The sequence below is a fragment of the Candoia aspera genome, chromosome 15, assembly GCF_035149785.1.
Source record: "Candoia aspera isolate rCanAsp1 chromosome 15, rCanAsp1.hap2, whole genome shotgun sequence".
NCBI classification, from domain to species: Eukaryota; Metazoa; Chordata; class Lepidosauria; order Squamata; family Boidae; genus Candoia; species Candoia aspera.
Window position 1 is genome coordinate 13,410,615 of NC_086167.1, and position 15,361 is coordinate 13,425,975.

Consider the following 15,361-nt stretch of genomic DNA (forward strand, 5'->3'; position numbering starts at 1 on the left):
GGCACAGTATGGGGAATTCACATCGAAAGGAATGCACCAGTGTGGCTTCCTGCTAGAGCCCCCAATCACTTAGGAGGCAAACAAAAGCTGAAGGAGTGAAATTGAGTAAAGTCTTGTCAGTTACAGGCAGCAGCAGGCAGATGGCTATTTAATGTCACAGAGCTGAACTTGTTAACTTGCACTTAGCACTTTTTAGGGATGAACTGCACTGCAGAGAAAAACAGCTCAGGGAGCTTGTTATGGCAATCTCTACACTCTGTGAGGGGGGAAGGGGGAAAAAGGGGCCAGGCACAGGAGAGGTTGTATAAAGAGATCACTTGTTTAAGCAATCTCTCTGCTCCACGAGGAGCGGGGGCAAGGAAAAAAAAAACCAGGCCAGGCACAGGACAATGCATACTAACTGTCTGTAATGGTGAACATGTGGCTGAGAGAGAGACACTGCAAAGGTTGTAAATGCAGGCATTGGTCGCAAAGTTCCTTTTTCATCACCATTGTAACTTTGAACGGTCGCTGCCCGAGGCAGTCGTTAAGCGAGGTCCACCTGTAAATAAATCCCCAGCCATTACCAATTTAAATTCCCTCGTGCATCTGTCTGGCACAGAGTGCCATACTAGGAGTTGTCTTTTACCCCCTACAGAACTTGAATAGCCCTGTGATCCTCCATCATTCTGAGCCCAGGAAAAGCACAACAAGCTTTTTCTCTTTTTCCCCTCACCTTTCTCTAAAAGTCACTAGCTGGGTACAGTCACTTCAAGAAGGATGCACCATTTAATCTTTATGGCTTCGCTTCCTACACAGTGGCTGGTTTTATTGGAAGGTTTACAAGATCAGGTTCTTTAAGCCAAGCATCGCTTCCTCTTCTTTCAATTTCCTCTTTCTTATATTCTCTTCTGGTGGTGAATCATTTTGGAACTACAAGAGATGCTGTAATATCACACCAGGGAAGGGCATGATATAAAAATGAGTGATATTCTTGTAGCTTGGCTGGTAACTCTTGAAGCTGCCAAGAATATGGTGCCAGAAATGTGGAAGGAAATTTGCAGAAGGCTGTGTGTGCATGCGGTGTTCTGATTAAACCTTTTCTAGCTTGTTTTTGTTTTGTTTTCTTTAAAAAAAAATGCAGGCTGCCAATTTGCAGATGCAGAGATTACTCTGGAAGTTTACAGCAGCTTCCATTTGAAGATGGTCCAGAAATTGCAGCCTGTATGAAACACAGCAGCAATGAAGAGATGCGTGCCACATCCATTGTATCGTAGTAAATCTTTGATGCTACAGATCTAGATTCAGCAGACTTCAGATGGAACAGAGAAAGATCTGAATTTCAGTTAAAAATGGACTTCAGCCCAAGCAATGGACGGAGTCTGTTGTCTGCCAAATCAATCTGGGCAACATTTGAACTTCTTTGTACATTGTGGACATTTGACATGCGTTCCATATATTTTATGCATGCATGAAATCCCATGTGCATTAGCAAGTGGGCTCTAAATGGGCACCCCTTCCTGTATATTAATTGGTTACATCAGAAGTTGCCTGCCTAAAACTGGATGGTGCTGCTTAATTAATGACTAATCATGTTTGCTGACTGCGTGTATTTTTTCTTCTTTTTCTCCAGTATGGCTACAATTCCCTCAGAGATCTTGCAGATGGATTTTGAAATGGAAGTTCTCAGCGAATTGCCAGAGACACAGCTTATTACGTGGCAGGTTGACTATCCCGGAGGAAGGACATCTGACCTCAGCATCTCCAAGATTTATGTTAGCCAGAAGGATCTCGTTGGCATTCTTCCCTTAGCTATGGTATGGTAAATTGTTTCTGCTCTCGGTTGGGACTATCAACAGTATTAGCTCCTTGGCCATGAGAGTAGACTAGAGTGGAATATAATAAAAATGTTCTTACCTTCCAGTCCCTGGACTGAATATGAAAGTCGAAGTTTAGACATGCTCCAGGTTATTTCTCTTACCGCATGATGCTTTCTGCTGCTAAGGAAGGGCAAGTGAATTCAGAAGAAGAGGTTCATGGCAAGCAGCTAAAACAACCATGGTGGAAACCTGGTGGAATCGTCCAAGCCAGAGGCTGGAAGAGAAGTTCTCTTATTGGAGTCAAGATATTGAAAAATGTGGGGGTCTCCTATTGGACTCAGGACGTGGAAAATTACTTTGGATTTTCCCCATTTAAGCTAACATTGTGCAAGAATTATACATAGGTCTCTTCTATTTTCTGCCTGAGACTCAGATGTGGTCTAATTCAATTTCTCCTATGCTCTGCCCTCCATCGATTGAATGATTGCTCCATTGCTGGCATACCTCCCTGTTCTCTTAGGAGACCTTTCTATCTTGGAATCCTGGGTTGTAGATGTTCTCTGAGCTTGGTTTTTCACTTGCCCAGCTAAGTAACACCTTCAGTTGCTTCTTGGAGAAGTGAGGCTTGTTGGTTGTTGGTTAGTTGTGGAATACAGTATGTCATTGCCTGTATACCTGGCCTTGTATGTGATTGGGTGGGCTGTGCTGTTCAGTGGTGTTGTTTTCTGTGTGACTGACATGTCATGATCTGGCTCTTGTTATGTGGATTCAGGGCCATCTTTGGTTTCTCTGGGTGTTGGTTAACAGTTGTGTGATAAAGGGTGATGTTGTAATCTGAGGCTGTTCTCACTTCTGTTGGCTTTTGGAATGGTCTGTAGATGTGGTCCAAGCCTACAAGTCTGTTGATTGCTAATCCAGCACAGTGACAGGCTTCTAGTTCATTCTTTGACTGGCCCTTGCAATCAAAGCAGTTACAGCAGTTCCCCAACTGAAATTGGATCAACCAGCTGGAGGGGTTTCAGGCAGTAGGAGTTGGTCAACCAGAAATGGAGGTAGCTAAACAACATATGGCTTGTGTCTTACCCTTACCCTTTCTTCTTGATACATTTTGTTAGCACATCACCCCTACTTTCTTCAGCCTATGAGATAGCCTGCTGATAGTATTCACTTAGAGTTCTTTCTGGGAAATTTTAGAGACGAGCTAGCTAGATTTTTGCATGGATCCAACATGCGGAGGGATTGAGCCCACCACAATTTGGGTGTGAGGGAGACAGAGCTCTTAGACCTTCTGACTGGCAGCAGGCAACCACTTTAGATGTCCCTGGAGGCCCTGTGTATTATCCTTCTGAAAATGGGCCAAGCTAGGCACTCTGATTTCCTCAGAAGCGCCCTGTGACATGAGCCTGTGAAATTCCTGAGAATATACAGTAGTAAATTGAAAGAAACAGTGGGAAGATTCAGTTTATTGCTCAAATAGACACACTCAATATCTGAGAGAAGGAAAGAAATTATCAGGTGGCTCCCAGGCCTTTGTCTGTATATCATCCAATACAAATATAACTTTGTAATCACAAAGGACACAAGTTATAACCTTTCAACTTCCTTGACCTTGGCTCATTTTGGAAAAAAAACAGTGGACAGGCCCTTCTTCCCTTGAAACTCTGGAGGAGCAAGATTTTCAATGCCTGGAACATGCACTTAGACCCCATTTCTTAGAAAATATTGGTGTATATTATTTGGTCTTGTAAGAAATGTGTTTGGGGGGTGGGGGTGAGCGTACGTATATTAGGTATGTTTGTATATGAGTTTTTTGGGAGATTATAATGGGAACTGGGTGGTTGCCTAGCAACAGGCAGTTAATTATGATGCTGCTAGTCAAGGTGGGAGAGTGTTTATGCTGCTCTTGGAGACCACCAACAGAATTTACCAACTTTAGAACTAGGAGGTCACCTTTGGGCTTAATGCGCGAGACAGTTATTGCAATGCTTGATTACTCTGCCTTCTTAAAAACTAAACCAAACAACAAGAGATCCACAGTGCTGTGTCTGTTTAATTATTCTAACTCAAGCAAAGGATTTGACAATTGGGATGTCAGATACTGTAAGGCAAGAATGAGACTGGTTATCTTTGTTGTGAGCTATTCCAGACTGCCATTGAGTCATGGTTCCATCCATCAAGACAGCCTGCTGGAATACTCTGGATTAGGAAAGCTATATGAAGAGCCAGTTTGGCCTAGTGGTTAAGGTGCTGGGCTAGAAACCAGGAGGCTGTGAGTTCTAGTCCCACTTTAGGCATGACAGCCGGCTAGGTGACTTTGGGCCAGTCCCTCTCTCTCAGCCCAACTCATCTCACAGGGTTCCTGTTGTGGGGAAAATAGAAGGAGGAAGGAATATTAGGTATGTTCACCACCTTGAGTTATTTATAAAAATAATAAAGGTGGGATATGAATGAATGAATGAATGAATGAATGAATGAATGAATGAATGAATGTCTCTGTCAGGCTTGATATCTGCAGAATCTGATTTTCTGTAAAGACATGAATGGGTTTCACGCCTTGCCTAGGATAATGTGTAGTTTGTTTTAGTTTAGCGTGCTATGCCAATCCAGCCATTGTGAAATTTAATCCATGTTTATGGTGAGGCATGGTTTTTTTTTCACCGGTTTATTCCACAAAGTATGGTTCAAAAACATCATGGCTTCATGTGATATGGGAACCCAGTCCCTGTGGGATGAGCTATCAGAATGTTTGTTCTGGACATCTTCTTTAGGTGAGGACTTGGCCTATACACAGTTAAGTGACTTACAACTTGGACCATTGCCTTTGATTTCTGTCTCCTAGTTCCTGGTTTGCTTCTGACACCTACCTATGGTTCAAAACTGATATCACATTTGCTTCATAGGCTAGGTTTAGACACTCCTTTTCCATCATGTCATTTCATTGCAAGCAACAAATTAGCAATGGCTGTTTCTCAAAGTGTATAGCCCGTCTTACCAGAGTTTGCGTTCTCTTTTATCTTGCACGTAAGAGTTATTGATGTGCAGAAGCTGGAACCAAGCGTCAGCTGTTAATGTTCCAAAGCTTAGTTGATTCTTGCCAAGATCAGTGGCCTAGATTAAAAAAAAAAATTGTGTGGTTTGCAAATTCCACAGGATTAAGAGCTGATAAACTTACAAGATAGGGACATTCTGGTCAGATTCCCTATCACCAAAATTAGGTTCTGCTTAGATAAATCATTGTCAGCTTCTGGGGATATTCTTGAACTAGGAATAGCTACTGGGTATCATACTAAACAGAAGACATCCTAGCACAAAAGTTGGGATATCTGCAGTCTTTGTGGAATATTTTCACAATTCTGTTAATAGTATCACTTGGCTGCTTATTAACAGGGTAGACCTCGGTCCTTTTTTTTTTTTTTTTTGTCCCATTTATTCTACAATCCTATGCATCCAAGTCCAGGAAGAAATCTCATTGATTGATTTATTCATGTCAGAAGCATCACAATTAAAATAAGGCATACTGTAAAACATAGAATTTAAAATATAAGATACAAAAGTTAAAATATATCAAAGTTAAACAGATCTTGCCCAGAAACTGGCACCATTAATTGCATTCTGTCGCGCTGTCATGAGGTCCTCAAATGTGCATTGATCGGGGCACAGAGGACAAGTGTACATATGTGTTGTCGTCTGCGTGTCTCCACAGTCACAAAGGGCAGAGGCCACCGGGTAGCCCATTTGTTCAGAGTAGCTCTGGATCTTGTTTTGCCCATGCGCAGTCTGTTCAGTGATTTCCATACTTCCCAACTTTCACCAGACCCAGGTGCCAGCTCCTCTGCTGGGTCCATCCAGTGTTGGTTCTTTGGAGCTTTCCATAGGTCCACTCTGCTTTTAAATTCATCAAAATCTTCCATCAACCAAGGGAAACTTTTCCTGGATTTTAATCTCTGAGGAGCTGATTGTAGGCCATACAGAGGGTGTTGTTAGGATATTGATGATTTAAGCCTCTCTCTATATGCTACCGCTTCTCTACGGATGGCAGGTGGGTAGATCTTATGCCAGCTAGGTGGTAGATCTTATCTAGAGAGGTAGGCTTCAAACATCCAGTAATATTTCTGTTAGTTTGCTGCTAGAAACTAGCAGAAATCCCTTTGGGCTTCATGGCCTTACTTCAGAGGTGCAATGCACAGGATCATACTTTCAAAAAACATTTAACAATACAAGTTCCCTTCCATTAATTCCTACAAAATTAATGCCAATTTTATATATATAAAAAAAGAAATTATAAGTCCAATTCAAGGACATTTCACTTTGAAGCCTATATTATGAGCTCAATACTTTGTTTACAGTTTCCTTTGATCATTCTACTCAGATTAATTGATGCCTCTTCGTATGTACAATCAACACTTATTCAAGTTAAAATCAGTTCAACAGTGGGAGTTAATATGTGCAGGGCTGCAGGCATAACAATATTTTCTACCTGGAATGGAGAAAGCTACTGATGTGAAACATAAAAAAAGGCAGATTTTAACAACACAATATTCAGTTAATATTCATGTATTCACTTGCGGTGGGGAGTTATGGCCCCTCTTCTGAGGTAGCCTCAGGCTGTTCCCAATGAAAACAAGCATCAGAATGCTATTACACACACACACACACACTCACAAACAATTTTGATAGATATGTATTTGTGTATGTAAATAATGAGCTATTATGACTAGCAATTGTTCAGAAGCTTATGAAATATTTAAACATCTTCCTGTCTGTTTTGTGACTGAGATGCCCAAAGTGGTTAGGAACAAAGCTAAAAATAAGATAAAACAAAATAAAGACATTTTTTTAAGTGGAAAAATGAAGGCATCTTTAATTCACCCTCTGGATCACCTCGCTGGGAGTGAAACCCATGCTCTGTCCAAGGTCCTGAACAATTGCAACCTCAGCCAGTCCTTGCTAGCTGAGGATTTGTCCAAGGCTCCTTCAACTTTGTAAGTTACAGTGAGTTGGATAATTTCCATCAGGAGATGTTGCCTGAGATTGGTGGGAGCTGAAACTCTCCCACCCTGAGTTGGAGGCAGTGGCTTCACTTTGTCCAAAGCTTTTGATCTTCCTGGCCACATCTTCCTCAATGTGATTTTGTCATCTTCCGGTCCTTGAAGCCAGAGTTTAGCTGGGTGAGGTCAAGACAATCATTTTACACTGACGTGATTCACATATCATGCTAAGCCATCATTTGAATGGATGCTTTTAGACTTACATGTTGTGCAACCCTAACCATAAGGTTGGCAAATCTTGTAAACCTTTCTTTGCAGCGTGGCATGTTGTATAAACTCAATCCATCATTCAATTGTATAAATGCAATCAATCATTCGATAACCTGTGATTAATTCAACCATGTCTTAGAGTTTGCTGGACTGAAGCAATATAAAACATTTCTTTCTTTCTTTCTTTCTTTCTTTCTTTCTTTCTTTCTTTCTTTCTTTCTTTCTTTTTTAATCCAATTGTGTCCCATTCTCAGAGACTGCCTGGACAAGTCCCTGCCATTTTCTTGGCAAGGTTTTTCAGAAGTGGTTCGCCATTGCCTTCTTTCTAGGGCTGAGGGAAAGTGACTGGCCCAAGGTCACCCAGCTGGCTTTGTGCCTAAGGTGGGACTAGAACTCACGGTTTCCCGGTTTCTAGCCTGGTGCCCTAACCACTACACCAGACTGGCCCTCAAAACATTTCTAGTCAATCCATAAAATAAACTCTGCTGGTGTACATATTCAGGAGAGGTCAGATTCAAAGCAGAAGATCAGTCAGATCCTATTCATTTTATGTATCGAGTGAGCTTTTATTTAGAGGCTGGATGCTGTTGGAAAGGGATGGGCAGATTCCTTAGGGCAGGCCGTTACACAGCTGTGGTGCCACCACAGAGTAGGACCTGTCCTGCAGGCTCACCTATGATGCCAGCAAAAAATAGCATGGGACAAACTCAGCAAATTGCCCCAAATGTAAGAAAGAGTTTTAAGCTTTGTACTGTTTTAAGTTATTATTGGTTCTATTTGCTTGTAATCCATGTGATATGTGTCTTACTTCTACCAAATCCTGGCCCTCCAAGGAACACAGGCTACAAGATTTCCTTGCCCCTATGATATGCTTACAACATCCATGGGAGGTTGGACAAGCTGATTGAAGCAGGAAGAGAGACTGGTCTATAATTGCTCAATGAGCTTCATGGCCAAGCACTGGTTTGAATTCAGGATCTTTCCAGGTCTCCGCCTGACTGTGGCAATACTGTAGTTATAGACAGTGAGCTGAATTTCCCCAGCACTTAAAGGCAGAACCCCATCCCACCCTCCTTCCCATCCATGTTGGAAATACACAATTTACTGTCCCTGGTATGTTCCTCTCTCCCCAGTCTCCTGGCATGGATTGTGTAATTCACAATTCAGGCTTGATAAGAGAGCTTTGTATTTCCAGGATAATTAGGATTACTGGCAAACAAGGCTGAGCTAGCTGGTCATTCAGCAGAATTAAGATGTGTCTCTCTGGTCTGTCTCTCTTCTCTTATGAACAAGCAGGACCTTGTTCTTAGTCTTTATCGCTGCAGATTTCTGGCTGGGTTTTCTGTAATGTTGTCTTCCCTCTCTGGCTTTTATGTGGCAGAGTGCCTATTGATTTGCTCTTTTCTGTCCTCCCATTCCTTTTTGCTGAATGCATCAGGGAGGTCTGCTTACAGTGCAATCATACCAAATGGAGAATTAACCTCTTGACTAATGAATTAAGGCTGCGCTAGGGTGAAGATTTCCAATGCAACCAAGACGTGCAGAGTCATCCATGTCCCTTCCTCCATCTAGAGGAAAGGAAAAGGCTGTAATTTTTGCATTTCTGGGGAACTGTCGTGAGCACTGATGGTGAGCAGGAGGGGGCCCCTATCCAGGGGGGAAAACGCATGTGCAGTTTAGAGGCTTTGAACTGTCCTTCGAAGAAACTCAGAGCAGACCCACCTTAACCTTTGGGGTTTATCTGTCTGGGTTTTCTCACGCTTCTTCAGTTTGTTAGGATTTTCTGTCTAATGTAGCAGCAATAAAACACTAGAGACCTATTCCTTGTCTCAGCGTGGTTCCTGACTGTTAGGGCAGGAACCTTCTTTTCTCCATCCCATTGAACTCAGTGGAAGTCATATGAGAATGTCTCTAAATGGCTGTGGTGGACTTCAGTAATGCTGCTGGTTCTCAGGAAGGAGGGAGCACATTCCAAGAAGGAGAACAAGAGAAAACACAGTCCAGAGATGGAACGTGGGAAGACTAAGAGGTCCAGAATAGCCCTGGAGTCTTCCCAGGTTATTCCCCCTTGGGTTAGGTAGAGCAGCTTTAGTCTGGCAAGATTCTGTCCATACGGTGTGAGCAAATAAAGGACTGAAGTTTGGCTGGATTGATCCTTCGTCATTCTTGGGCTAGGCCTGACAATGACCTTGTAGACGGCGGACTGTCAATCTGTGGACACTTTTACAGAACCTTCCAGTGAAAAATTCTACCTTGACCCAGATCAAAAAAAGAGAAAGTTGCAAGGCGGGAGTCCTATTCTGCAAAGTTCTATAGATATATCTATGCCAGCCTTTCTCAACCTTTTGACCCTGGAGGAACCCTTGAAATATTTTCCAGGCCTCTGAGAACCCCTGCTCAACCATGCAAGCTCAAATATAGGCCAGAAGTTACAAACTCATTACATTCATTTCATGGGTGGGCCTGTATATAGGCATGAACAGTGTTCTTAGACTGAAAGTAAAGAATGGCACTTATCTCTTTAATGTGAAATGGCCCAAATTTGAAATAATTTTTTAAATGAATCGTGATCTCCCAGGGAACCCCTCAGGACCTCTTGCAGGACCCTAGGGTGCCATGGAACCCTGGTGGAGAAACCCTGATCTATATTATTGTACCCATATCCATACCTGGGGAAGCAGATAGTTGGTATACAAAATGTTCCAGGTTTTCAAGGATAGATTGCATTCATTTTTAATTGAAAGTACAGCAGTGTTTCTCTGCAGAAACACAGAGTACTTGTCTTGCCATTAGGATGAAGGCTCCAATGGAGCTGTCTCTTACGGCTTTCATCACATCTGATGAGGTATATCCTTTCCACCCGCAATGGGAACATTCAAGTGCCTTCTCCTTGATTTCATGTCAGACATTTTATCGTGGGATGGTCCCTCTCAAGCTTCCTGAAGGATTAGAACCTCTTTGAAATTATTGATTTACAATCCATGACAATCTTCCCCAAATGGATTGGAACAAGTGTATAATTGGATAATTTGGCAACGTGTAAGACAGACTCCAGAGAACTGGAATTACACTTTGTTGAAGAAAAGTCCGTTCTTCATGTAGAATTAATTTGATTTCCTCTCCATTACAAGTGGCAACCAGAGTAGTCAAGAGAGTGAATTATTGTTTCAACTTGTAGCATCCTTTTTTTAATTGCCAGGGGGAAGTGTTCATTGCTTGTATTTATTTATTCATTTATTTGCTTTCCAGCTTCTATGCTGCCTTTCAGTGTCAATCTAGCCCTCTTGAGGTGGCTTGCAGATGTGATGAGAAACCATTACAACTATATAAAAGCAAATGCTAGAAACAGCAGGGGTAAAAACCGTCTTGAATTGCTATGCAAAAACGAAGGGCATTAAAAGGTTATTTTTTTAAAAAGGCACTATTCAACCTAAAAAGCCATGTGAAATAATTAAAACCATACACTCGGAGTTCATGTGCTAAAGAAGAGTTGACCTGAACTGTAAAAGCAACATTGGTCCAATGTGCTGTTTTTAGGATTGGGTTTAATGGAGGTAGGCATTGGAGAGCTGGAAGATGAAGGATCTGGAGGCTGATAGGGAGGTAGTGAGTGAAAAGCCAGTGTTGTTCATGCAGACTCCCAGATGAAAGAAAACTTTTTGTGAGTCTTCCTGTCTGGGCCCATTCTGGATCCTCTGTTGTGCCAAGCTGTATTTGTGAGTGTGAGTAGGTGTATTGTCTAGTACAGTGTTTCTCAACCTTGGCCACTTTAAGACGGGTGGACTTCAACTCCCAGAATTCCCCAGCCTGGCTGGGGAATTCTGGAAGTTGAAGTCCACCCGTCTTAAAGTGGCCAAGGTTGAGAAACACTGGTCTGTAGCTTGACATCTCAACCAGTGCTATGATTGACAAATGACAGCTAACACAAACAGTATTTCCTAGAAGAGAAATATACATGGATAACTATGCTTGCCACTATAAGCACAGATGTTCCAATATTACAAGGGTTTGGAAGACAGAACCTTTCATTTTTAAAGGTTCCTGAGAAAGCTCATAAATGCAGAGATAACTGACCTGGACCAAAGGGGGGTTGCTATGTCAAATTCCAAAGATACCCTCTCTGGACATGGAAACCCCTTTTTTTTTTTTGAGGGTGGGTTATCCCCCCTTTATTTTTATAAATAACTCAAGGAGGGGAACATGCCTAATACCCCTTCCTCCTCTTATTTTCCCCACAACAACAACCCTGTGAGGTGGGTTGGGCTGAGAGAGAGAGGGACTGGCCCAAGGTCACCCAGCCGGCTTTCATGCCTAAGGCGGGACTAGAATTCACCATCTCCTGGTTTCTAGCCTGGTGCCTTTGTCACTAGACCAAACTGGCTCTCAAAGACTTCATAGAAAGCACAAATAACTTATTCAAGAACAGATCAGATGCTAAATGTGGATGGAAAATATTCCACGGGTAGGTCAAAACCAAACAATTAGCAGCCAACTCCAAATAAGGATGCTTCCATTGCTGAGCAACCTCTACTTTGTAAGGAAATCTGAGAAAATGTTGCTTTTTGTGGCCAGGTCTCATGACTATGATGTTCTGTTGGGGATCTCCAACTAGATGTGAATCGTTTTGAGAGATCCTGACTTGGATTCCAGACTTGGTCTGCGTTCTAACGTTGACTTCATGCCTGGATTAGACTCTGTTCCTCCAACCCCTTGCTGCCTTGCTTGATGGGCATAGCTCCCTAAGGTCTCTGATTGAGACTCCCCCCCGCCATTTGCTCTCTGAATCCTACTTTAACAGAGATACTAGAAACTTAAACTGCATGCCCAGCAACTGGTAGCATCTATTTAATATAGTTGATTTCAGAAATTAAACAGGGTTGCACCTTGTTGGGACTTGGGATACCGTCAGGATATGCTAGGGCTGTAGAGTAGTCTAGGACATCGAAATACTTCCTATGAGAAGTCTGTGCTAAACTCCTTCTTCACTGCATAGACCTGTTTCTGATGTTGCCAAGGAGTTAAGCTTGACTTGAAAGAGACTATCTTTTTTACCTTCTGCATATCAAGTATATGGTTTACCACTGAATAATGGGTCCAACTGTCTTGGGCAACCTAGATTGCACCTTCAAACTACAAAGCTTAGTCATCTAGGATCAGGAAAAGAGAATTCAGGTCAACCAACTATTGGTCCCTGCCTTCGTTCTCTTACCACCTTTTGTCCGTCCCCACTTCATCTCTCTTCCTTCCCCTCTTATATACAATCTTACACCTCGGTTTCCAGCTTAGGTTACTGCTAAATATTCACCAGCAGCATTTTGCAAAGAGTTGGTTGAGGTGAGGAGAGGAGAGAGAAGGTTAAGTCAAAATCCAGCATTGAGCTATGGCGAGCGCTGGATTTAAAGCACTGACATTTCACGAGACAAAATGGTAGGTGCAGATAAAAATGTAAATTCGAAGGGAAGGCAGGAAAAAAATACTACTTTTTTCCTAGCACTCTTCCCAGTAGCTCTATTGTAACAGTACAGAATCCCCAACCCGCAGTAAAATTCTTCAAAAATTACTACCCTGAGATACAGTCAGTTTTTTAACCCCTGCTAGGCAAAACACCTAAATCTGTCAGCCCAGTCTGTATGAAAGAACCGTTAAATATTCAGGGGTTTGCCTGCAAACTGATGGCTTGTTGAAAAGAGACGGTTATGTCTAAAAATATTTGAAATGTATAGAAAAGCTTAATCAAGTGACAGTGTTCTTCACTATTGGCCATTCTTCTGATTTTTTCCCTTCCATCCTTATCTTTCCTGAAAGCAACAATGGCAACAGATTAAGCCCACCAAATCCCCTTTCTGTCTCCTTTTTTCACTTACAAACTGATTTAGAAACTGTTTTGGTGGTCACTTTTTCTGTTGTTTAAACTCTAAACCACCATATTCCAAATGGCCTGGCAGCATTCTAGCCGCTTCTAGTGTACGTATACTGCAAGTAGCATTGTCGTATCGTGAAGGTGTTTTTTTTTTAATCGTATGGCATAGCAGTTCGGTGTTCATGTTGTTGTTTTTTTCCTTGATGGGAAATCCTTGTGAGGTCCAGCAGCCAGATGTGTGGACTATTTAGCCGTGACAAGTCACGTTGCCCGGGGTGCACCAGGAGGAGGCTGGTCTACATTGCACCGAGTTGGGCTGAGAGGGAGGGACTGGCCCAAGGTCAACCCACCGGCTTTCGTGCCTGAGGCGGGACTAGAAAACTCCTACCATGCCTGATTGGCTCTTGGCCTGAGAGAGAGGGACTGGCCCAAGGTCACCCAGCCGGCTTTCGTGCCTAAGGCGGGACTAGAACTCTCCTACCACGCCTGATTGGCTCTTGGGCTGAGAGGGAGGGACTGGCCCAAGGCCGCCCAGCCAGCTTTCATGCCTAAGGCGGGACTAGAAAACTCCTACCATGCCTGATTGGCTCTTGGCCTGAGAGAGAGGGACTGGCCCAAGGTCACCCAGCCGGCTTTCGTGCCTGAGGCGGGACTAGAACTCTCCTACCACGCCTGATTGGCTCTTGGGCTGAGAGGGAGGGACTGGCCCAAGGCCGCCCAGCCAGCTTTCATGCCTAAGGCGGGACTAGAAAACTCCTACCATGCCTGATTGGCTCTTGGCCTGAGAGAGAGGGACTGGCCCAAGGTCACCCAGCCGGCTTTCGTGCCTAAGACGGGACTAGAACTCTCCTACCACGCCTGATTGACTCTTGGGCAGAGAGAGAGGGACTGGCCCAAGGTTACTCAGCCGGCTTTCATGCCTAAGGCGGGACTAGAACTCTCATTCCACACCTGATTGGCTCTTGGCCTGAGAGAGAGGGACTGGCCCAAGGTCACCCAGCTGGCTTTTGTGCCTAAGGCGGGACTAGAACTCTCCTACCATGCCTGATTGACTCTTGGGCTGAGAGAGAGGGACTGACCCAAGGTCACCTAGCTGGCTTTGTGCCTGAGGCGGGACTAGAACTCTCCTACCACGCCTGATTGGCTCTTGGGCTGAGAGAGAGGGACTGGCCCAAGGTCACCCAGCTGGCGTTCGTGCCTGAGGCGGGACTAGAACTCTCATTCCACGCCTGATTGACTCTTGGGCAGAGAGAGAGGGACTGGCCCAAGGTCGCCCAGCTGGCTTTCATGGCTAAGGCAGGACTAGAACTCACAGACTCCTGGTTTCTAGCCCAGAACCTTATCAACTAGACCAGACTGGCTCTCTATCGTGAAGGTATTAGAGTGGAGAGATCCAAGTTCTAGTATCTCCTCAGTCATGGAAGCTTCTTGGAAGACTTTGAGCCAGACCCACCCTCTCTACCCAGCCTACCTCTAAGAGCTGTTGCTGGATTTGCCTTGGGAGACCCAGGTTCAAGTCCCCCCCTCAGGCACAGAAGCTTCTATAGGACTTTGGGCCAGTCCTTCCCCCTTTGGGAAGTCCAAAAGTATCTGCCAACCTGAAATTTAGATTATGACCCACAACCTTCAACAGCCTTCATCCAGCAGTGAATTGACTTGAGTGAATGCATGTACATATGTGTGAATTATATCTTTCACACTGAATTATATATTTAAACATTCCTTTAAATGACAATGTGGGGGCAGGGTTTTTTTTAATTGCAGACTAATGGAGAGATGGGACTCAGAGAAGTCGTAGATGGATGCAGGGACCCTTTGCGTGGATCAGATCAAGCTTCTTGGTCCTTCAGTAACTGGAGGAGAAGCTCTCATTCAGCAAATGTTGGGTTCAGTCCCAGGCATTTCCAACTAAATAGGGTAGTCAGTCCTGGACTAATCTGGCCTGCTTTAAAATCACTTCCCAGGTGCCTTCTGACTTGGGGGAAGCTGTTTTCCATGTAGGTACATGTCTCTATCCTGGCCTTGCTGAGACACACTCAAGAGCAATGAGAGAAGATCTGATTTTCATTACTGTTTTTTTTCCAAGGGAAACGTTCTGTCAGGGAAATAATTAAAAAACAGATATACAGGCATTTGGGGAGGTAAATTATTGTTTTCTTCCCATACGCCAGCAGCAAAGGGGAGGGTGGATCAAGACTAGATATTTCCAAGAGGAAAATAGTTACCTCCATGCAATCTTTATAAATCAACCCTTCAACTTGTAACACATCTGGGAGGTGTTCATTATGCAGCCGTAATTTTCTAAACAGAAAGCTTGGCTTGGCTGTTTCCAAAGCTGGACAGGTAAGATGCTAGCAATATACGCTGTTTTGCTATGTCCCAAATTGGGGGGCATTTTTAAAACCACTCTCCATCCCAATTTCATCAGGGAGTCAGGGGCTCTG

At 43.6% G+C, this 15,361-nt stretch overlaps 1 protein-coding gene across 1 annotated transcript in view; it reads left to right on the forward strand.

Moving 5' to 3' along the window:
- The first annotated feature begins 1,616 nt into the window (after nucleotides 1-1,616).
- LOC134505745 (transmembrane protein 132D-like) overlaps nucleotides 1,617-15,361 on the forward strand; it is a 76,141-nt gene continuing 62,396 nt past the window's right edge. The window contains exon 1 of the mRNA XM_063315611.1: nucleotides 1,617-1,796. Within this exon, the coding sequence (XP_063171681.1) occupies nucleotides 1,644-1,796 (153 nt within the window). The 5' untranslated portion in view covers nucleotides 1,617-1,643. The remainder of the gene's footprint in view (nucleotides 1,797-15,361) is intronic.